Genomic DNA, 21,191 nt, shown 5'->3' with positions numbered 1-21,191 from the left:
ATTTATCTCCCTCCATTGTTTGTCTTTTATTGAGGTTGCGCCTGCATCGAGTTATCGTCGCCGATCTCCACGCCAGAAGTGAGGGTCAGGAAGAGCAGAGTGCCCTCTTGTTTATTGACTTCCATTCAGCCTCGTGCACAGCGGCTGATTTGGCTATCTGCTCTCATATTAAGCTCTTTCACGCTTGTATTCGGGGCCACGCGGATATTGTTTGTAAGCACATGGAGATATTCTCCAGCATCGGCGAATTAAATATGCTACCGTCGCTTTTGTAATATCCTCTCGGCAGGGCCTCACGCAGGATGTGAGAATGCTCGCTGATCTTTATGGTTCAGGCGGAACGAATTCAATCTTGATCTTCATACTTCTCCCCAAATATATATTACATTTTAAGTGAGTCTATACCTGGAAATTTGTGTTTATATTATTTGACACAAGCTAGGTACAGCTTTAAAAGTTGTATCTGTACTATATGATATACAAACGTGAGGAATAATATAGCAGAAACGTCTTTTCTTTTATTTTGTTATACAACGATTTACTTTATGACTTTGTAAAATGGACCACATGTGTTCAAGTGAAAAACTATTGTTTCAAGTACGTCAACGACGTAATGACGTTGCGCTATGACGTCAGGACGCCGGCTCCGAAATATGACGCCGCGTACTGCGCACATGGTCGCTTGTTTACGTCCTAGAAGGAAGGAAAGCCAAGGAAGGAAGGAAGGAAGGAGGGAGGGAGGGGAGGATTGTGAAACAGGCTTTTCAGGATAATATACTGCTTCGAGATCGCGACGCGAGGTGTAAACAAACAAAGACTTTGTTTTTGCAGGGGGAAATGTCATTAGATTTGATTTGTTTTTATACGATTGCGCAAGGACATCGACGGTATGTAATGGCTTTGTTTATAACAGTAATTACGAAACTGTCGTATGACAGAGGGGGGGGGGAAACATTACGCGACTGTTTTATTTTGCTATCTTGCTTGCTCATCTTTTATAACTGTTTTTTATAACTATCTTTTATATTGGCATGTTGTCCAGAATAACAGCATGACAGGCTTTGTGTTTTTACAGCGCAACCAACCACTGACATCATCAATAAATACACAGAAACGTATTAAAACTGACTATTTAAACACGCTATAAACACATTTGGTAATAACAAAACAAATTCCAAGCAAAGTATGTGGGGCTGTGGTAAGAACTGCACACAAGCCTTTAAGAGGCGGGGCTCCTTAGTGATGTCATCAAGTCTGTGGGAATGTCTGGCTGAGAGCTGTGGCTGATAGCAGCTTTTGTGTCAGTGCTCATTGTGTTTTACTATTCTCAGCATTCCATAAAAGGCTGAAAATTGCATCCCATAAGATTTTCTTAATGAAAAATATCTGCACCGCCTCAGGGAAACACGGTTGTAAGATGCTTCAGCTTGGCAGCCTGTTGACCCAGTTACACATCAGCGGCTGCAAGACTCCGCAGAGTTCAAGAGGTCACCAAGTGCCGCAAACGCAAAGTGACTTCCTTCAACATGTCAGGTAACAAGTTGAAGCACACAAATGTGAGAATTAAACTGGACCCACCTGATATTTTTTGTCAGCCTCCCAACCTGGCTTAAATCTGTAAAGAGACATTAAATGGAGGTGGCTTTATGTATAATGCATGTTTAAAAAGCCAACTGTTGTGTGCATCTATACTCCAGGAAACTCACCGGGCTGAGGAAAGAGAACATCTACTGCAATCTGCGGATCCCCGACAACTATCAAGTTGTCAAAGATGACATTGACATCGTGATTGTCACAAGTAAGGGAAATGTTATTAAATTTAGAGTTCCACATGTCACTACATTCATGTTTTTTTTTCCAACTCCCAATTTCCAAGGCCAAGGGATCTTCTGCATCGACGTAAAACCCTGGCGAGGTCTGGTGTCCGCTCACGACCAAAAGTGGCACGTTCAAGTCAAAGAAAAGGATCACGACTTTAGCAACACCTGCATCGAACAGTTCGAGGACCCACTCAAGGCCATCACGGTAACAAAAAAAAAAAGGGAGGGGGGGGGGTGAACTTTTCAAATAGCTCATGTCAAACATGCACACTTGTGTCCGCGGGTCCAACCAATTGTCCGGCAAATGGTTTTCATCCAGACCGGAGCCGGGGTCAAGAGCATCACACCGGCAATTTACATGTAAATTTCCAACACTTGTCGGTGGCTTCTGAAACTTGCAGAGTGGCTGCTCTTCAATGGAAAGGCCGCAATTATGTTCATGTATTGTGGGGGGGGGAGCGGGCAGGTGCCTAAAAACACAGCTGGCTCTTCGTGTGACCCGCTTCATCTCTGGAGAGCTTCGCTTTAGTCACACAGGCGCACGCACGACATTATCGAAAATTGTTTAAACGAGCCCTTTTAACTTGATTAGTTTACACAAAGTGGCTCTAATCGTAGGTGCCAATTGTGTAAGACACAAAAGGGGAATAGGCATTTCCAAAATCGGATTATTGCACTGTGAATGCAGAAACAGCCTTAGCAAAGCAGAATTCCAATGAAGCCACCAAATTGTTCTCTTCCAAAGCAGAATAGTTTGAAAAATTGCCTTGGCGGAGGTAATTCAGTGATTTCTTGTTACTGTTTTTCCCTCCAGGTCAAGACGACTCACTTATGCGGCCATTTGAGGCAGAGCGGCGTACCCGTGCACCAGAGCCTCTTCTTCCCCAGGGTGGTCTTCCCTTCGCTCGAGTGCGAGCTGGCCGAGGGGCTCCGAGAGCGGCGGGAGCTGGTTTTCCACGACCAAGTGGACCGCTTCCTCAGATCCTTCAGGGAGGACTATGTGGCCTGGATGTTGGATGCGCTGACGCCTTCCTGGCTTTCTGGTGAGAGGAGGACATGTTTTGAATCAGGCGTGGCCAAAGTGTGGCTCGGGGGCCACACTTGTGGCATACACGTTCCTTTCATTTGGTCCACAGAGCAGTTACAAAAACAAATTGAAGGTGACGGCGCCCACCTTGTATATTGGCAGGTCATCTGTCGTACGGGCAGATGGCATTGACGCAGGAGGTCCTGAGGCGCTCGGGGACGTGGGACCTGATGCGGCTTTGCAACGGCGAACAGCTCCGAGGCGACTTCAAGGGGTGTGGCTACATCGCGCTGGACCGCAGCGAGACCGACACGCTGGAGTTCTCCACGCTCAAGACAATGTGGGCTCTGCTGGGACGCACTCCTCAGGTTGGAATTGCTTCTAAAATGTGGAGGAAGAAAAAATTGTCATTGAAAGTCTTTCTTGGTTTTTGCATTCAACACACAAAACAGGCGTAATATGCCTTAAGACCAGCAGGGGGAAGTAGCACTTTAAACCTGCATTGCTTTGGGAGTTGACAGTTTTCAACTTTATATATCTGCAGTTTAAATCCAAGCTTGGGGGTTAACTTGTAAAAGGTCAAACAGACAAAGGTCAGTCTTGTTGACACTAAACTCAGGGCTTACTTCGCCCTCTCCTCCCCCTTCAGCTTCTCATGTAGTTGATACCTTTGCTCACTTTGTTGCTCACCCACGGGGCACGCATTGACACTAAAATGTTCGACTCCCGGTCAAGTATGTGGCAATGGAAGCGGGCTTGATCCATCTCGCCTTATACTTAGAGTAATGTGAGTGTATTAAAGTAGTTTCTAAAGTGGACAAATTGGGAAGGTCATAGGTCACAAATATAAAATGTCCTTGTACATTCTTAAGTCTTAATATACCGCCCCCTGGTGGCCAAGGCACATAGTACAATGTTCAACTAGTTTTTTTTTTTTTTTTCATGGAGCAGTTTAGGAGTCAAAAGAAACCGGATACCTCCCCCAGGCATATTTTAGAGAGCCTAGAAATAATGCCTCCTTTTGATTTGTGACTTGTAAACACGCAGGCCACGAGATGTGCGATACGAGACCCCTCGTCGGCTCACTCAGCCGTCACTGCGCGTGAGCGTCGGCTCGAGGTGTTTTTTTTCACCGGGCCCAGTCAATTACTCTGGAGGAGAAAGGGATGTCTGCCACCCCATCTCCAACTCCCCCAAAGTGGAGAATGATTTAGTAGAGAGGCTGTAATTTATTAATTATGGTCTATATTCTTAGACCACGACTCTGGCTTCATTCAATTTGTATGGATTGAGCGGTAATTACTGTCAGTGTGTGTGAGTGTGTGCGTGTGTTTGGAATGAGTCAATTGCAGGTTACTTACAGTATGTTGTTTGTCCTCTGTCAGATCGTTTGCTTTTTTTTCCAAAATCCTCCCATTTTACAGACGCGTAATTGCTGTTTAGCTGTGGTTTTCATGAAGAACAAAGTCAGGGTTACAAAATTAGAATTTGTGCTAATATTGTCACCGTTTGAGCAATTTTTTTTTAATCTAAAAAACGTATTTCATTTCTTAACAATTGTCATTGGGCTACAAAATAGATGGTAGGGCTGCAACGATTGTTCGAATGACTAAAATAATTAGATTTAAAAATAAAAAATACAAGCACAATCTCTGCCTTGCTAAAATTTGTACCGATAAACTAGAAGCAATGCAACTCTTTAATTTGCTGCAACTGAAGGGTTGGATCTCTGCGCCCAGAAATTAGCCTCTATTAGCTTAACAAAAATAAATAAATGGAAATTGTAGCCAAAAGTGAGCCAGATGCTCAGCTTTGTGTAATTGCAGCCTCGCTCTCAACAGGGAATTGGAAATAATAATTGGAAATAATTTGCCAGCGCGTGTAGGAAGCCACGGAAGGACGATGAGTTGCGCAATTACACGCCGCAAAGACGCGGGATGAAGCCGCTCGAGTGTCCCGCCGAGAGACGGCGTCGGTGCGAGCGGCGATGACTCAACGCCGCTCCCGTCCCGATCCGCGCTTTGCTCGCCGATGCCAGAGGGCCCTTGTGGCTCACTTTTGTTAATTTATGTACAAGCGAGGCGGCGAGAGTTCATGTTTGACACATTACGGCTTCACTCGGGTTAAAAAATAACATTAATATTCATTGGGAAATAATTTATTTGACTATGGAGCGAAGTGAGTTATGTCAAGACTCCCAGTTTGAAATCATTGAGGGAATCAAAACATTTGCTAAATGATAATTATTGGCATAAAAAACCCAATTCATTTTTTTTTTTTTGCCTCGGCCAGCCGCTAGATACGATCAAAAGGCGGACACTTAATTACGCTTTGGAGAAGCCGTTGTGGCTAATTGAAGAGAATCAAGATGGCTCGAGTGGATGACTGCTGAATGCAAACTGAATTTTGTCTGTTCTCAACGAGACGCCTCCAGCTTTGTTACAGCAAACGATCATCTGTCATTTGGACGTTTTGAAATTGGAGTTAGTTTTATATGCCTCAAGTCGTTTCCTTTGACCCGAGTATTGTTCTTTTTATGTAAAGGATAATTGCCGCGGGTCCAGACAGCGCCGTGTGCCCGCCATCTGTTACAGTTAGCTGAAACTAGCGCTAAACGACTTAACAGACACTTTGGCCCATTGTCTGCTGTTGTCATAATCACCCCAAATAACAGGCGGCATCAATACAGTCCCCAAACCAGATTTGGGAGTTAATGGAGTCAGATTGGGGGGTTGTTCGGCGGGTTAATGCTGTTAGAGATGTTGGCAGAGAGCAAATTAAATCAGTCATAGATTGAGGCCTCCACACGCAGCCAGACAACCAGAGCCATTGAGGAGAAAAAAAGAAATTTGGACCCCTCCCCTCCCTCCTTTACAGACGTATAGAAATAAAATTCTGGATGTCAGCGGTCATCGCAGTCATTGAGTCTAATGCGCTTCCTGTCATCCGGGAAGCAGACGCTATGACACCGTTCCGAACTTGGCCGGCCCTCAAGTTGCGGTCATGGCTCGGGGCGAGCGCACCCGCTGACAGCTGACGCCCGTGTCACCAAGTAAAAGTTGATTTATGTCTTTAAGGGGCCAGGTGATTAATAATCGGAGGCTTTACACCTCGAGCTAATTTTTCCTTTCAATGGCCGCCACTTCAAACGGAGGTCATGCAAGTTTGACTCCTGGGGTCAGTAAATTTCAGTCGCCCCTAATGTTGCCTGCCCCGAAGCACGCTAAACAGTCCCTCGTTCTCCTCGGAGCACAATTGTAGCTCATGACTAAGGCCAAAGCCATCGGGACTTTTCAATCCGTGAATCAATTAAGTCAGATTAATCGGACTAGTTCCAAGTAGTGGAATAACAATGTTTGGATGGACTCGGCAAAAAAATGTCAACTTTGGTATTTAAGTTGACAAAAGCAGATGCGAGGGCAAAGTTGACAGTGACCCGGGCAAGATTTATGTGCAGCAGCAGACGATAAACAAGAAGATGTCTCCTGGCAAGGCCAAGATAGATGACGGTGCCAGTCCGGCCCAGAGTGAGAGGTGGACTTGGGCCAGACAGGGGTCACGCCGTCACCTTTTGGAGGAGGACTCGACTTTGCTGCCACTAATTGCTTCTTCTTTTTTTTTTGCACATGGCAACGATCCGCCACAACGTCTTTGTACGACTGAGCGTTCCTCTCTGCCACCAGCTGTCGTTAATAATACATTTCTTTTCTTTCCCGGCCTAGCAAATTAACACACACTGGCCGACCTCTTGGAGCGCGCGACGCCGCTAATGCGACGCGATGCACGACACGATTGTCTCCGTCTCTCGAGTCTTTTTATTGAATGCTCGCTAATGAGTAAGTAAATGGTGGGAAAAGGTGCACATGTGAAATGGTGGCGGCCTTTGTGGCGAGTAATTAGCAGCGACGAGAGGCGTGCAGGTGCAGACCATCAGGTGGGGGGGGGTCGCGTTCTCCGAGCTTTCCCGACTATTAAAATGATCACTTTCAATAGCGGACAAAGGGAAGAGGGAGCATATCTAGCGGCGGGTATTTTTCTCACCTCTAATGCTTTATCTGCCTTTTGATGTGGCGCTCATAAAAGGCCTATTGGGCTCCCACAATGACCCGCCAAATGGACAAGGGCCGGCGTGGCGGGCTCCGACTCTCGCCGCCATTAACTAAAAGGCCTGGACATTATGAGAGACACCGGTGGATGAAAGAACAGAGGGGGGGAGAAAAAAAAAAAAACAATAATTGAAAAATTGCCTAATGCTAAAGTGAAAGAAAATGGAGCTGTGGAAAGGCACTGTGATATTCCGTTATCTCCGGTAAATGCGGCCAAACAAGACGATGCGGGCGGGCATTTTGTTTGAAATGGATATGTTTCAATTACCCGCACGTCCAAATCTAGTTAGGCCAGCCAATGTCCGAAGCTCAGATGGCATCGAAGCGAATTACACCCTACAAAAACTCGGCCACAAAAAAAGCAGTACGAATGAGGTTACCTCAAATTTAGAATCACTTTAGAGCTTTAAATAAAAAGAAAAATCAGACCTCCAAGTATATCCAGGACCATTAAAAAGTCGACAAAAATGGTGTCGATTGTCCATTAACCCAGTGGTCCCCAACCTTTTTTGCGCCACGGACCGGTTACATGTCAGAAATATTTCCGCGGACCGGCATTTATATAAATAATACATTTATATAAATAAATAAATAATACATTTATAATATCATTACCATTACGTTGAATTAGTGGGAGCACTGAGTTTGTTTCTCAGAAACGAGCCGGTCCCATCTAGACGTAATCGGAGACAATGACACCCGAAGTGATTTAAGGTTTGTCTTTTATTGCAGGATGCTTGGTCTCCATGTGTTGAAGCAGTTTTGAATGCTTCACTGCCTGGTTAGTTAGCCTGTCGCCACATATTAGCTTTGCGGGCTCGACTGGGGAAACATGTCACGTGACCGGGACGAGTGTCTTGACCTGAATTAATTGATCGTCGATAAAAAAAAAAATCTGTGCGGCTTGGCGGCCCGGTACCAAGTGACCCACGGACCGGTACCGGTCCGCGGCCCGGTGGTTGGGGACCACTGCATTAACCGCCTCTTTCTGCAGGTGGCTGTCAAAATGTACAAGCGCGGCTCCAACGGATGGTTGGGAAAGACGCTGTGCGCCACCGCCAACGTACCCTCTGATACCTTGGTGGTCTTCCAGGTCAGCGGCGACAAGGTCGACACCAAGTTCCCAGCCAGCGCCATCCACAGCATCACGCTCAGCATTTGAGTCAGAATGTGAATTTTTTATAGTCCTTGAGTGTCTTTTAATTAGTCCGATTTATTTACTACAAATAAGCTATTTTTGTTCCATCCTTGAAAAATGCTATACAAATCTAAGTGATGATTATTCACTACCGCTGCATAAGATACTGTATGCATACATATGCTAACCCATTTAGCAATACGTGAAATTTATAAAAAATTTAAACCACAACACGTGTGTTACGAACCATCTTTCCACTAATTGTTAAAAAAAAAAAATCATGAGCTGTCACCACTCACGATATTGTACTCATGCCGTTCCTCAGGGATACGACGACGCTGATTGTTAGTATCTGTGAAAATAACAGGAATTAGTCTTTTGTACACTCTTTGCCTTAAGATGATTATACAACATCTTAAATGTAGCGTTAAATTATTTTGTTGACTTACCTCAGAGCGAGCATTTTCTACCCCAAACAGCACTTGCTTTCTTTACATAGTTTTCCATGTGGTGGGTGCATGCAAGTGTTTACATTTGTGGAGTCTGAATAAATGAATTTTAATCACCATGCCTTTCGTTTTAATGAACTCAACTGGCAAAAGCAAGAGAGCCAATAAAAGTTGTATTAAATGTGCTTTTACAGGGATACAAATTCTAAATTAACTAATAAATCATGTTAGTTTTATAGTCAAGAACTTTTATTAATAAAACAGCAATTGGTCAACAGGCGTATGGTAAATAAGATAGCGAGGCGCATCCATTTTGCCTTATTGAAAAGGAACAGTTCCTTCTAGGGTAACAAGACAAACAATTTTGTCTGACGAACAAAGGGCAGCGGCGTAAATGCCGTTTCATATTAGGCTCTGATCCAATCAGACATCCAGCATCATGGGAATGACAAGCGAAAAGCCAGCTAATCATTTCCAGGATGCAGCGGAGGTCCATTGAGCCATTAGCACTTAAATAGAATCATTGACTGTATATCTCCATCTTCTTTGGCTGAAGGGGCCTGACAAATTCTATTATGTGAATTTCAAAATCCAAACTGAAGGAGGAAGAAATTGGTCACCCTTGCCCGTTTTGTTCTGTATCTCAAATGATCTCGAATGGATCATCATCATGGTTATTATTTTTTTGGGCCAAGTTGCACCCAGCCTACCGGACACAGACTGTCGCGATGACTTCCTTGCCAATAAAAGGAGATCTGCTGATGTCTTATCAGTGTCAGGCCACAGTCTGGGTGAAACGCTGCGCATACCACAAACTTCAAAATGAGCCACGGAAAACGTATTTTACGATAGAAGTGAAAGAACTTAAGCAAGATATAACATGACCACAGTAGAAGAAAGCCAAACAATTGCGTAACAGAAAGAAGAAAGGGGGGGCGGCTTAGACTGGATGCCAGTAGGTAAAATCTTTAAACGCTGAGGCCACTGAACAAAGTTCAACTTGGGCATTTGTGTGTTTTGGCTGAAACAGTAGAGCAATTTGCGACAGTCTGTTGTGGACATAGAACATGGGAGTGGCCCTCCGGACTCACTTGGGCTTGGTCTCGGCATCTGTGACCTGGCGGATGTAGACGGCGTCTTCCGGGTGGCTGACGTCGCCCATCTCGTACATGTAAGAAGCGGCGATGGCGATCAGGCTGCCGTCGCTGTTGAAGGACAGCGACGCGATGCTCGTCGGGTAGCGGTGGAACTGGCACAAGCGCTTCTTGTTGAACGGATCCCAGATGTTGACAAAGCCATCAGAGCCACCTGGAAGGAAGGAAGGAAGGAAGGAAGGAAGGTTATTTATAGATTAGGGTTAGTCGAAAGTCAAGTGTCACCCTTATTAGAGAGGACTGTCAATTTTTAAAATAAGCAACAAGTCCCGATGCCATACCAGTTGCAAATGTGTTGTGCACGCTGTGAAAGGAGATGGCGTTGACGGGGTAGACTTGCTCAACTTGCTCCTTCAGCCGGTGGCACTTGAAGGCGTACTTCTTCTTCTGGACCTCCACGCTCGGGTCCAGGTACTCTACAGCCACGCGGCCCTCGATGGAGCTCAAGACGTAACCCTGCGGCAGAGAAGAAAAGTTAGCCACCAGACAAACCGAGATGTTCTTGAATAAAAGAGTTTTCTTTTTTCCGGGCCGCACCTGCTTGTTGGGGAAGGCTCGGATGCAGCGGGTCTGAAACTTGAGACTGGACTCTCGCCTCTGCTGCACGTAGCCCATGTTTCTCAAGTCCCACACCAGCACGCGTCTGCCCGCGGTGCCGACGATCAGTCGGTCGCCCGCCACAGACATGGTGTACACCTTAAGATGAAAAGAGAGTCGATACTCAGACACACTCAGGCACTTCATTAGGTACACTTGAACAATCCAATCATGTCGTTACCCTCTCCGGTTGCGTGAAGGTGCCGGCATTGCAGGGCGCCCTCGGATCCCAGAGTCGGACTGACCTGTCCCAGCTTCCCGTCACCATGACATTCACCTCCGGGCAGTGTTCCACACAACGGATGGCGGCGTCGTGCTTTCCCACTACGGTGTCTGTAACCAAATTAGTAAACCACAACATGTGTAATCTGCAGAGTAAATAAAAAGTTTACACACACCTATTTCAATTTTCATTCAGGGACATAAAAAGTATGGTTCAACTGATGAAATGCAGCTTAAACATTTCAGAATTCCGAATTTGCCCAGCACATACCCTGGTCCGTATTCAAGTCATGCATTTTCAAATTTGCATCTAGATCTCCACTCCAAGAATGTGTCGGGTCCTGAGAGAGAAAAGTGACAATGTGTTCTTATCACAACAAATGAAAAAAATATAGCAGCAAATATCTAGGTGGCATTAAAACTGCTACATACATAAAAAGCACAATCCAGGACCGGAACTGTGTGTTGATACTTCATACGCATAGTGTTGGCCACCACGTCGTAGAGGCGCACTGTGGAGTCCCAGGAGGACACCAGCAGCAAGTGTGCGGTGCTGGGGCTGAACTTGACGGCGGTGATGCCATCTTCTGGCCCCTGGTTCAATTTGTACTCACTTGCGACCATGCTCTGCACAAAAGAAATTTAGGTAACACTCTTCAACATGTGATTGATTTGATTTTAGAGCTGAATGTGAAATGTATTATTTACGGAAGCAGATTAGGGCCAGTGAAGAAAAAATAACAGGGGGGATGACAGGATTCTGACTTTTTTTCAGTCAGAAGGAGCAGTACTCTTTTTTTTAATTAGTGTGCTCATGATGAGCATAAATAACTGTTTTCGCGGCATAATGCAGAAACTACTTGCTTATTTTGTTAGGTAATCCTGATTATTTCATTCATCTGACAGAATCACAAGAACGTGTTTGTATGTGGAACACAACGATATTTATCTTTAAAATGGAGAACATTCAGGAGTTAGCCTTAGCCCCGGGCTAACCGATCGCTCTTACGCTAATGCTAGCAACAGTGACGGCAAATACTTTGCACTTACCTTTGGTAGTGGCGGGCGGGTGTCAGGTAATAAGATATTTTATTCTCGACTTGAGTACGTTTTCCTAAAATATTGAGCTAACAAACACATAAATGTGCGTCGAATTAAAAGAGGATAGCTAAGCGCTTCAGTGCATAAGCGGTCCGACAGCAGTTGCTAGTAAGTTGATGTTGATTGGCTAGAACAAACGTTTTAGGTCGCCCGCGTGCGTGGTGATTGGTTCGTTTGATTCTTAGGAGTTCTTCCGGGGTCTCGGCGCAGGTCATGTGATACAGACGGCAGCATGGTGTTTGCGCATGCGTGATAAGGTCAAACGTATCCAAGAATAAATAAACCGCCACGCATTTAAATTAGTAAATCCAGTTGTGCAGAGATTTGTGCAAAAAAAAAAAGGACAAAAGTGAAAAACATTTGTGAATGGTTATATAACCGTTTACATTGGAAAAAAAATGTGAGTGAATGTATATTAACCTTACAATAAAACCGCATTCTTTTAAATTCTAACAAATATATCTAAATCAGGTTTTTTGCATCAATATATTTATCATGAGCCTTGTTGCAACCATATATTGAACACGTAAGGTAATATCAAAATATTTAATCCCACAATTTGACATAGTCACAAGCACAATAAAGAGTCTTAAAATACATTATGTACAATCTTGCACATTTAAAATACTGTAAAGTAAACCCAAACATTTTGGAGTAATCAAGGACACTTATGGAGATTGTCTCTAAAAAAAAAAAAATGTAAATGCATGGGAAGTAATAGGGAAGATCAGACGTCCAACTTACAATACGTATATAGAAACTTAATTTTCCAGTTACAGCAAATTCGAGGTGGGCTCAGGTATTAAACAGGTCTCAATAAAGGAACCGGGTTGGGGTAGTACATGTGATGAGAAAAGGCCAGGATTGACGCGTGGCCCCCGGTGGAGCTGCCGGCCGCACTCCCGCCGCTCTCCGGAGCTCCGGTCTCATGGTACAAGATAGGCACCCGCACGATCCTCTGCGCCGCAGCGTGGTTCAGATTGGCCGCCTCCAATTCGGCGGCCAGCTGCCTTTTCCACTTGTTTCTGCGGTTCTGGAACCAAATCTTCACCTGGGTCTCGGTCAGGCGCAGCGAGGCGGCCAAGCCGGCGCGCTCCGAGCTGCTGAGGTAGCGCTTTATGTCGAAGGTGGACTCCAGCTGGAACACCTGGCTCCTGGAGAACACAGTGCGGGTCTTCTTCTTCCTGCAGGGCTTCCCGTCAGAGTCGTCGGGTTTCTTTCTCCAGTCGTCCTCTGCACGCTCGCATTCCTTCTTTGGCTCCTCTGGGTCACTTTCGTCCTCTTCTGCGCTTTCTTCTTTTGTGTCCGACTCGCTTTTGGGGGGGTCAGGTGAGGGTCTGTCGTGTGCCAACAGTTGGTTCTTCTCTGGAGCTGCATAGTAACAAAATAATGTTACTGCAAAGTCATAAAATGATTGCATCGCCACATAATGAGTTATTATTAGAATGAAAGGCAAACAATTCATCTGTTGTCATTTAATTTGTAGCTGCTCGTATCGGGTTTTCTGTACCTGTTGATGGAATGCAGTCACATTATATTCGCATCTTTATATTCAATTTTTGCCTCCAGTAACTATTCTCATTCATGAACTTCATTTTCAGCACCAGTGAATCGATCACATTTTATTTATTACAAAAAAATATTCAAAATAAATGGTATTATGTTTAAAATATTTTTTGCTTTCAATTATTGAGTTTTTCCCGTAACCATTGTTTGACCGAAGATCAATACATTTGTGACCATATATTTTAAGATATTTAGAAAATATCAACTCATTAAAGATTCTTTTTGAGGGGGGAAAACACCCAACAAACATTAAATGAAATGTGACGTACCTCCAGTTTTGGGGTGCGCACCGAGCGTGTAAGGATACCACCATGGGGACGCTGAGGAGAGACCGAGACGCTGTGAGGGCAACTCCAGCCGGGGTAGAGACATATCGGCAAGCCTGGAAAAGAAGCTGCCCTCCAGGAAGCTTCTGGGCCTGGTGAACTTTCTGTGGTTCTGCTGGTCATCGATGCTGAGCAGGTTCTTGATGGAGAACTTGATGGAGTCTTTGGCTGACTGGCGCGTCTCTTGTTGCGCGTCAGGGTCTGCCATCATTCTTTAGTTCCACACCATCAAAATGTTACAAGTGAAAGTTGAAGAAGACAGCAACGGCTTTGCAGAAAAATAATAGCGTTCCAAAAAGTATCCAAAAGATGCGCTTTTGGGAGTGCTGGAGAAGAGCAACAGGGTTGGGCTGGTGTCTTGGGTCTTTATGGAGATGTAATGATGACAGCCGAGTTAAAACACACTGGGGTCGTTGTGATTGGCCAAAGCGGTGAGCAAATGGGCTTTGAGTCTGCAATAGGACAATCATAGACTCTAAAAGGAATAAAAAAAAGCTTTTTTGGGGGGCAGTAGCCACTTATCCAATAAGAGCAGAGGTGGGCAAACCAAGGCCTGTGGGCCACATCACAATGTTCAACATTGACTTGAGAGCCGTTAACATTTTTTTTAGGATACTTTTTGCTTTCCTTTTCTTGAATGTTCTGCCGTTTTAATCATAACAATAATAAATAATTTTAAGTCACCATTACTTCTCTTTGTGTATAACGGTGTATGTGCGCAGCCATAATGTAAACAGCTCATCAGGTGTACCTAATGAAATGGCTGTCATTGTAACATGTTTCACACGGAAATGTAATCATTCCCACCTGAAAATAAAATATCAGTAAATTAATTATTCATAATAGTCTCCCTTTAATGTGGAGCAGCAGAAATGATTAATATGGCAGGCAGCTCATTAAAGGTACGCTCAGTAACTGTAATTGACTGCTGCGAGTTTGTGCGAGGATGCCGCCACCTAGTGGCAGTAACCGGCAAAGGCACTAAAGCAGGCAAATAAAGAGAATGAACCACTAGGAGATATTGTACATTTCTGCATGATCCTAATTGGAAAATCCATACAAAGTGACAAAACTACAATGCAAAAAATTGTAACAGTAAATCGATGTCTTGTAGAGAGGCGACTGCATCGTCCTTTTTAGCAAGCTCGCATGAAACACAAGAACAGGGAGTGTAACGCGGCAGTGCAATCCGTCAGGCTCCAATTCAGAATTATGTTAAACGTCGTACTCCTTATCGATGAATTTTGCCATGGTGGACAGCTGGATGTTTGTCGTGCCCTCGTAGATGGTACCTGCAGAAGAACAGCATTAAAGTCTTTAATATTGCTACATTTGAGTCCAATTTATTTGTACGTACCAATTTTACAATCCCTGTAATATTTCTCAATGGGGTAGTCTTTGGTGAAGCCCACCCCTCCCATCCATTCGATGCATTTGGACGTGGTCAAGGTTGCCACCTGGAGGAGACAAAAACAACATCAACCATTATGGTTCCACTGTAGGAGTTCATGATATCATAATAGATGGAGAGAAGAAAAAAAAGAGTGTGTGACGTCACCTCGGCAGTGAAATATTTGGCCATGCAGGCCTCCTTGATGAAGGGTCTACCGGCTTCCTTCAGACGAGCGGCGTTGTACGTCAGCAAGCGCGCGGCTTCGATCTGCGTCGCCACGTGGGCTATTTGGTGCTGCATGCCCTGGAGACAAAAATGTGTCTTCTGTAATATTTTGATGAGGGGGGGGAAAAAAAAAAAACCTATGTGAGGTGTTTCATTTACCTGGAAGTCAAAGATCCGTTTTCCAAACTGCATTCTCTGTCTTGTGTAAGGAACTGTATGGTCGAAGCAGCCTTGTGCAAGCCCCAACATCTATAACACAATGCGCGTTAAATGCAATTTTTTTTTTCCAATTTATTATTATATATTTTTTTACCTGTGCTGCAATTCCAATCCTGCCTTCATTGAGCATTCCAATTGCATACTTGTATCCATGACCAACTTGGCCCAAGATGTTCTTCTCGGGCACCTGTACAAACGCACAACATAATTTAGGAGGAGTCACCGCATTCATTTGCGACCGCCGGGCTGAGTTTGGACCTTGACGTTGTCAAAGTTGAGCGGGCAGGTAGAGGAGGCGCGCAATCCCAGCTTGTTTTCCTTCTTGCCGATCTCCAGGCCTTCTGTTTCCCGCTCGACGATGAAGCAGGTGATGCCTTTATAACCCTGTCATTCAAAAACCATCAAGGCCAGAAAGCCCTCCATTGATCAGAACTGTGGTGTGATGCCAGAAGCTACTCACGACTGAGGGGTCCACATTGGCCATCACCAGGAAGACGCCAGCATGCTCCGCATTGCTGATCCACATCTTGGACCCGTTGATGACGTAATAGTCCTTATGTTTTTCCGCACGTGTCTTCAGAGCAAAGGCGTCACTGCCTGACTCGGCCTCTGACAGGCAAAAGCTGCCGACCTGCGTGTGAGACTTCTCCTTGTAAACGCACTTCGGAATGTGCTTCAAACAAGGAAAATGTCGCACCGTGTCAGTGGACAGTCTGCTGAGATACTTCTCCTTCTGAGCAGCCGTTCCCAGTTGCGTAAAGAGCGTGTTGATCAGCGTGTTCTGGATGTCGCACAGCACAGACACGGAGGCGTCCACCTTCGCCAGCTCCTCAATGACCAGGATGGAGGAGAAGAACGTGGAACCAGTGCCACCGTATTCTGCGTCAATCTCAATGCCCATGAGCTGACAGGGGATCAGATGATTACTACATTACATTAGCCAAACGCATAATTCCTCATTTTACAACAAAAAATATAGGGAGGAAAAAGGTTCTTACACCCTGTTCAAAGAGAGACTTGATCACTGCTTCATCCATACATGAGTGCTCATCCATCTTTGCCACAAAAGGCGCAATACGCTCTTGTGCATACTTTTTCACTATAGAAAACAAAATCAACTATCTTTCAACATTTGAATGGATGCAAATTGAATTCATCTGTTCTGGCTGTCTGTAATAAACACCCACTCACCTGATTCCCTCATCATACTCTCCTCCACTGAATATGACTGCAAGGGAGGAAAGTTTGCCACAGAGGACGCCTGGACGGAGCCCACATCTAGGGCAGACTTGGTGGACCTGCTCCTCCATCCTGGCTGGCATCCAACACACGCCCGAGTGAGCTGTCTGCAAGACTGATAAAAAAGACAGATGGGAATGCAATGATTTGCTTATCTTGTAATAACTCACACAGCCTGTGAATGTCAATGCTAGCTGTTAGCAGATGCCGTGCCAACAACGGTAGCGACGTAGCTGCCGTGCGGGCGTGCAGTGCACCGGAAAACATGATAAAAAGTACTAATTCAAACCAATTTAAAGTGCAATGACGTGATATCCCCGTTTGCTGGTTTACCTTAGACAAGGTCCTCACCAACGCGGCAGCCATATTTTGTTACGCAATGTTTACATGCTCACTCATGTTGCATTTAGAAACCTAGGGCATTCTGCTATCAGACTCACTTCATGACATGACAAGACAACCACTTTTAATCACGATAGGGATGTGATAGTATTTTATTATCGACAAGATATACATGTGCACGTAGTGTTTATATTACATTGGAGATATAATCGGAGATTTGGGTGAACATTCTGTGCGAATGAAGAGGTAATTTCCTAACTTTATTGAATGCAACATTTCCCAGACTGACAACAATGGCGTGATGGAAAGCAACCGACAGCTGCTTAGCGATCACCTACCAACGTTATTATAATCGTGTCCATTCAAAATAATTCCAAGTAAACGTTACATTTTGATAGACGCCAGAAAGAGTTTTCACGGATGACACAGTCCTGCTAAATCCGCTGCGGGGTCTCGAAATGGCGTGCTAACGTTAGCTGAGTTGCTATCATCCGCACAGGTTGAAAGTGCTTCTTTAGGCACATACTGGATCTGACCCACAAGGTGTGTCCTTTTGGGGATGTTATTTAGGTCGCGCAGCTAAACAAGCACCATGGAAGAAATCAAGACTGAACCTGTGGATTTTGTGAGGGAATTCCAGGAGTACCTAACTCAGCAAACGCAGCACGTCAACATGATCTCGGGTTCGATTTGTGAGGAAAAGGACCCAGGTATGAAAAGCAGTCAGAACATTTCTTCTCCATCCTTGCTATCCAGTAAGGTTCATGTGCACTCCTTTTGTAGGAGAACTTTTTACTTGTAGGATAAGTACTAGAATGAGTTACTGTATTGTTTGTGCTTTCGTCACCAGTGGCTCCAAGGAGTGAGCACAATGGTGTGGACGCCCCATCCGTGGAGGTAAGCCTACCCATGGAGGAAGGGTCGGACGTGCAAATGGACGGCCTGGAGAGGACATGTGACGGCAAATACAAGTGCAGCTTCTGCAGCTACGCCAACAAGGGAATGGCTCGCTTGATAGAACACATCCGCATCCATACGGGTTAGTTAAACTATTCAAGTCTAGTCCTCTCTCTGATACGGAATACAAATGTGCCCTCCCATGTGTCCTACAGGGGAAAAGCCTCACCGTTGCCAGCTGTGCCCCTTTGCCTCGGCGTACGAACGTCACCTGGAGGCCCACATGCGTTCTCACACGGGGGAGAAGCCGTACAAGTGCGACCTGTGCGCCTTCCGCTGCAGCGACCGCAGCAACCTGTCGCACCACCGTCGCCGGCGCCACAAGCAACTCCCCGCCCGGGTGGCGCGCCCACCCTTCGCCGGCAAGCGTGGCTTGGCCACCCTGCAGAAGCGCAGCAGCTCGCTGGGTTTCGGCAGGCGCCTTCTCCTCAATTACACACCGCCGCCGCCACCGCCCAAGTCGGACTACGCCGACGACGTGCCTCACAAGAATCACCACCATCTGAACATGAACGAGCAAAGGAATTCTCCCAGGCTGCTGCAGAGTGACTTCAACAGAGGAGCTTTCAACAGCCCGCTGGAGCAGCTGGCTTCATTGCAGCCGGCCGACCTCCACTCCGGGCCCCCTCGCGTGCCCCCAAACGTTGACGAGAAGCCAATCGTGATCCAGGAAGTCACGGGCGCACGCCCCACCTTGTGTTCCAACGGTGTGCAGACCTTAACGCCTAAAACCGAAGACCCCGCCTCAGAATACCGGAGTTCTGCATCCGGCCTGGATTTAGACGCCCACGATGAGGCTTTGTGTGCGGGCAGCAGCCGGGCCGGCACGCCCATCGCCGCCGACGCGGCGGAATGCGACAAGCCGCAGCGATGCCCGCATTGCGACATCCATTTCCCCGACAACGTCCTGTACACCATCCACATGGGATGCCACGTCTACGAGCACCCCTTCCGCTGCAACGTCTGCGGCCACACGTGCACCGACAAGTACGACTTTGCGTGCCATTTTGCGCAAGGACAGCACAGAAAGTAACTCTGACTGCGTTCGGAATCACTCACAAGCCAACATACACTACTCATGAAAGGTTTGGCCTTTCACTCCTCCTGCCTCAAGAATTTTGCCGTACCGACGTCATTATGATTTTGTTGCCGTTTTTATGGTTAACTTTGATGACATGTTTTGAGCTAATTTAGCTGACGTAGTTCCTCAAATCGTGCATATGCTCCAATAGATCCCAATCACATAGACGCCTATTTTGAAGAATTTTGTATTTCTTTGCAGGAATGTTGTTTTACATAGGCAACCACTAAATGAAAGTTGACAGTATTTTACATTGTTTTTTTTAAAACTTGGGTGAATTAGCATGACACACCTTACATAGTGCCTGTAAATTTTGTTTTTATGTGTATATACTGTACTGAGTTTTAATTTGTTTGTACTTAATTTTTACTGTCTACTTGTTTTGTAATTGAAGAAGTATAAAGGTGAAAATCTTAATTTAAATCGCTGGTTTGAGTCATTTGTTGTGGAAAAATATCCAAAGCTTACATGATGACTATTTTATTCCCAACATATACAATTCAGATCATGTACAAATGAATAATCTTTAGTACAATATAAATATATTTTTAAACAATTTACTGGCTAAATTTTGGAATGGTTGTGGATTATTTCTAACAGGATTTTTTGCTTTTGATCGTCAAAACGTGCTACTGCTGTCTTCACCACATGATCCACAGCTACATCATCTCCTTGACTATAATTCGTGTTTTGAAGAAAGTGTCTGCGCAAATCTTGGAGGAATTGAGCTTTGGATTCGCTCAGCTGGGTGGCCAAGGACCTCATGTGTTGAGAAGATGTGCCAGTACCTGAAAACAAACAAAAAAATGTTGAAACAATTTTTATTTTTTTAAATCTGTAAATTGTTAGACAGCTTACCTCTGGCTTTCTTCATGGCGTCGGAGATGAGACGACGACAGGCCTGGTCAGCTTGGTGAACCACGCTTGCAGCACATTTTTGGCGATCGGTCTCCTGCAGGGTTAAAGTATTTTTTTTTTTATTGTATTTTTTAAAGTTTAAAATGAGACTCTTATGGAGGAATGGAGAGAAATGGCAACAAGCAAGAGACTGCTTCGGTGCTGCTGTTTTGGTTAGCAACAGAGTTCAATATGTTTTCCACACACCTTTTGTTCGTCGTCATCTTCAACTGGACTCAGAGGGTCGTAGAGTGCGGAGGAGATCAACTCCATCACTCCCTGACTGGGGAAAAAAACCTCATGAATATCAAAACAAAGGGGAAAAAAAACAGTTCATCTGCCCATCTTACATGTCACGTTCTGACAAATCGTTTGCTGTGTCCACCATGATGCTCTTTGCCTCCCATGTGTTTTTCCTCGGATTAGGAGACTCCAGACGCTTCGCCATCTCCGCAATTACCTCAGCAGGCACGGGTTGAGGTCGGGTCTCGTTGCGGCTGAGGCAGAGGTCCAAGCGGCACTGCACGTACACCTGACAAAAGCCCAGTGAATCTGCAAACATGCCATGTATAAGTGGATGAATTAATACCAGTGACATTCATTTCAAGTGGGGGTATCCAAAAAACCTAAGCCTACACTTTCTAGCCAACTGGAAGACCTCATATCTCATGCTTGGGTAGTAGAAGTTGTCATCCAACAGAAACAAAAGCGGCACTGAGTCAGCCAGGCCAAGGTCTAGAGACGGCATCAGCAGAGCACGGGCGCAGCGATCCCACGCGGGCCCATCGATGCCACTTTTCTCTGGAAGCTCGAGTAGCTTTTCCTGTTTCTGCAGGAACTGCTCAATGCACCACAGAACGCCATTTCGGTGGAACTTCCACTGTGTGCGCTGGAAAAGGTAAACAAAATGAAAATGAAGGCCCAATACGATCAATAGACATTTGCGGCTACGCTATAAAGTTTTTGTTCAATTTACAGATCGTAAAAACCTACAGTAGCCTCTTGTGATGTGGTGTCTTCAGGTGCCTCTTGGGGATGAAAAGCCTGATCTGGGATTAGCTCGTCGTACTGTACTACAGCGGCTCCCCAGCCACGCTGTCTTGCTGCGAGACAGACGCTGCGGGACAGCGAGGACTTCCCCGCAGCAGGAAGACCGCAGAGGACGCACAGACAGGCCCGAGCACAATTGACGTGCTCGGGATTGGCTACTGTTGCCATACGACCCCCGTGAAAGCGTGTTTACGATGACACCACGGCCATGTTTGTTTACTTCCGGGTTTCTCAGAGAACCGCCCACATCCGGTTATGACGTTTGATTGTTTACATATTTCG

At 45.5% G+C, this 21,191-nt stretch overlaps 6 protein-coding genes across 10 annotated transcripts; 2 read left to right on the top strand and 4 right to left on the bottom strand.

The window, feature by feature from the left end:
* Window positions 1-692: 692 nt before the first annotated feature.
* On the top strand, window positions 693-8,659 carry si:zfos-911d5.4. 2 transcript variants are annotated; one of them, XM_037278319.1, is made up of 7 exons: window positions 693-887; window positions 1,401-1,533; window positions 1,698-1,798; window positions 1,877-2,025; window positions 2,635-2,863; window positions 3,010-3,209; window positions 7,945-8,659. In XM_037278319.1, exons 2-7 carry the CDS (start codon window positions 1,418-1,420, stop codon window positions 8,113-8,115), a joined length of 966 nt encoding a protein of 321 aa, XP_037134214.1. In that variant the 5' UTR covers window positions 693-887; window positions 1,401-1,417; the 3' UTR covers window positions 8,116-8,659. The 2 variants fall into 2 exon arrangements, with proteins under 2 accessions (XP_037134214.1, XP_037134213.1); XM_037278318.1 differs by having other exon boundaries at window positions 3,010-3,215; window positions 7,948-8,659.
* bub3 (BUB3 mitotic checkpoint protein) lies at window positions 1,112-11,744 on the bottom strand. Of its 2 annotated transcripts, XR_005101114.1 has the most exons (8): window positions 11,564-11,744; window positions 10,946-11,140; window positions 10,785-10,854; window positions 10,473-10,624; window positions 10,232-10,390; window positions 9,976-10,150; window positions 9,379-9,848; window positions 1,112-1,124 (listed from the first exon to the last, which is right to left on the bottom strand). XR_005101114.1 is itself a non-coding variant. In XM_037278320.1 (7 exons), exons 2-7 carry the CDS (start codon window positions 11,135-11,137, stop codon window positions 9,628-9,630), a joined length of 969 nt encoding a protein of 322 aa, XP_037134215.1. In that variant the 5' UTR covers window positions 11,138-11,140; window positions 11,564-11,744; the 3' UTR covers window positions 9,221-9,627. The 2 variants fall into 2 exon arrangements, 1 of the variants encoding a protein (XP_037134215.1); XM_037278320.1 differs by lacking the exon at window positions 1,112-1,124 and having other exon boundaries at window positions 9,221-9,848.
* A 402-nt stretch (window positions 11,745-12,146) lies between these two features.
* On the bottom strand, window positions 12,147-14,191 carry LOC119138322 (homeobox protein HMX3-B). Its single transcript, XM_037278329.1, has 2 exons — window positions 13,450-14,191; window positions 12,147-12,985 (listed from the first exon to the last, which is right to left on the bottom strand). Exons 1-2 carry the CDS (start codon window positions 13,715-13,717, stop codon window positions 12,417-12,419), a joined length of 837 nt encoding a protein of 278 aa, XP_037134224.1. The 5' UTR covers window positions 13,718-14,191; the 3' UTR covers window positions 12,147-12,416.
* A 148-nt stretch (window positions 14,192-14,339) lies between these two features.
* acadsb (acyl-CoA dehydrogenase short/branched chain) lies at window positions 14,340-17,012 on the bottom strand. Its single transcript, XM_037278259.1, has 11 exons — window positions 16,916-17,012; window positions 16,535-16,697; window positions 16,342-16,442; window positions 16,041-16,247; window positions 15,804-15,974; window positions 15,602-15,727; window positions 15,438-15,530; window positions 15,284-15,373; window positions 15,065-15,202; window positions 14,864-14,963; window positions 14,340-14,798 (listed from the first exon to the last, which is right to left on the bottom strand). The coding sequence occupies exons 1-11, from the start codon at window positions 16,946-16,948 to the stop codon at window positions 14,722-14,724; spliced, it is 1,299 nt and encodes a 432-aa protein (XP_037134154.1). The 5' UTR covers window positions 16,949-17,012; the 3' UTR covers window positions 14,340-14,721.
* Window positions 16,693-19,381, top strand: LOC119138287 (zinc finger protein Pegasus-like). Of its 2 annotated transcripts, none has more exons than XM_037278275.1 (3): window positions 16,693-17,634; window positions 17,775-17,963; window positions 18,037-19,381. In XM_037278275.1, the coding sequence occupies exons 1-3, from the start codon at window positions 17,517-17,519 to the stop codon at window positions 18,912-18,914; spliced, it is 1,185 nt and encodes a 394-aa protein (XP_037134170.1). In that variant the 5' UTR covers window positions 16,693-17,516; the 3' UTR covers window positions 18,915-19,381. The 2 variants fall into 2 exon arrangements, with proteins under 2 accessions (XP_037134170.1, XP_037134169.1); XM_037278274.1 differs by having other exon boundaries at window positions 16,693-17,679.
* Window positions 19,382-19,426: 45 nt separating this feature from the next.
* LOC119138306 (L-seryl-tRNA(Sec) kinase) lies at window positions 19,427-21,147 on the bottom strand. Of its 2 annotated transcripts, none has more exons than XM_037278304.1 (6): window positions 20,853-21,147; window positions 20,496-20,748; window positions 20,210-20,411; window positions 20,067-20,142; window positions 19,821-19,914; window positions 19,427-19,750 (listed from the first exon to the last, which is right to left on the bottom strand). In XM_037278304.1, exons 1-6 carry the CDS (start codon window positions 21,075-21,077, stop codon window positions 19,527-19,529), a joined length of 1,074 nt encoding a protein of 357 aa, XP_037134199.1. In that variant the 5' UTR covers window positions 21,078-21,147; the 3' UTR covers window positions 19,427-19,526. The 2 variants fall into 2 exon arrangements, with proteins under 2 accessions (XP_037134199.1, XP_037134200.1); XM_037278305.1 differs by having other exon boundaries at window positions 20,859-21,147.
* Between the last annotated feature and the right edge of the window lie 44 nt (window positions 21,148-21,191).

Source organism: Syngnathus acus, chromosome 19 (genome assembly GCF_901709675.1).
Source record: "Syngnathus acus chromosome 19, fSynAcu1.2, whole genome shotgun sequence".
NCBI classification, from domain to species: Eukaryota; Metazoa; Chordata; class Actinopteri; order Syngnathiformes; family Syngnathidae; genus Syngnathus; species Syngnathus acus.
The sequence above is the reverse complement of the archived record's forward strand: the minus strand, read 5'-3'. Positions and strand labels throughout refer to the sequence as shown.

Excerpts from the sequence above, each read along its gene's own strand:
- si:zfos-911d5.4 (XM_037278318.1), top strand. The coding sequence starts at position 1,418 with ATGCTTCAGCTTGGCAGCCTGTTGACCCAGTTACACATCAGCGGCTGC. Across the intron at positions 2,026-2,634 it reads ACCCACTCAAGGCCATCACG|GTCAAGACGACTCACTTATG; the intron begins GTAACAAAAAAA and ends TTTTCCCTCCAG. Across the intron at positions 3,216-7,947 it reads TGCTGGGACGCACTCCTCAG|GTGGCTGTCAAAATGTACAA; the intron begins GTTGGAATTGCT and ends CTCTTTCTGCAG.
- bub3 (XM_037278320.1), bottom strand. The coding sequence starts at position 11,137 with ATGGTCGCAAGTGAGTACAAATTGAACCAGGGGCCAGAAGATGGCATC. Across the intron at positions 10,855-10,945 it reads TCCTGGATTGTGCTTTTTAT|GACCCGACACATTCTTGGAG; the intron begins GTATGTAGCAGT and ends TTTCTCTCTCAG. Across the intron at positions 10,625-10,784 it reads TGACTTGAATACGGACCAGG|ACACCGTAGTGGGAAAGCAC; the intron begins GTATGTGCTGGG and ends ATTTGGTTACAG.
- LOC119138322 (XM_037278329.1), bottom strand. The coding sequence starts at position 13,717 with ATGATGGCAGACCCTGACGCGCAACAAGAGACGCGCCAGTCAGCCAAA. Across the intron at positions 12,986-13,449 it reads TGCGCACCCCAAAACTGGAG|CTCCAGAGAAGAACCAACTG; the intron begins GTACGTCACATT and ends GTTACTATGCAG.
- acadsb (XM_037278259.1), bottom strand. The coding sequence starts at position 16,948 with ATGGCTGCCGCGTTGGTGAGGACCTTGTCTAAG. Across the intron at positions 15,728-15,803 it reads CCAATGTGGACCCCTCAGTC|GGTTATAAAGGCATCACCTG; the intron begins GTGAGTAGCTTC and ends TTTGAATGACAG. Across the intron at positions 15,374-15,437 it reads GGATTGGAATTGCAGCACAG|ATGTTGGGGCTTGCACAAGG; the intron begins GTAAAAAAATAT and ends ATTGTGTTATAG.
- LOC119138287 (XM_037278274.1), top strand. The coding sequence starts at position 17,517 with ATGGAAGAAATCAAGACTGAACCTGTGGATTTTGTGAGGGAATTCCAG. Across the intron at positions 17,680-17,774 it reads TTCTCCATCCTTGCTATCCA|TGGCTCCAAGGAGTGAGCAC; the intron begins GTAAGGTTCATG and ends TTTCGTCACCAG. Across the intron at positions 17,964-18,036 it reads ACACATCCGCATCCATACGG|GGGAAAAGCCTCACCGTTGC; the intron begins GTTAGTTAAACT and ends TGTGTCCTACAG.
- LOC119138306 (XM_037278304.1), bottom strand. The coding sequence starts at position 21,077 with ATGGCAACAGTAGCCAATCCCGAGCACGTCAATTGTGCTCGGGCCTGT. Across the intron at positions 20,412-20,495 it reads CTTCCAGTTGGCTAGAAAGT|ATTCACTGGGCTTTTGTCAG; the intron begins GTAGGCTTAGGT and ends GCATGTTTGCAG. Across the intron at positions 19,751-19,820 it reads CGCCATGAAGAAAGCCAGAG|GTACTGGCACATCTTCTCAA; the intron begins GTAAGCTGTCTA and ends GTTTGTTTTCAG.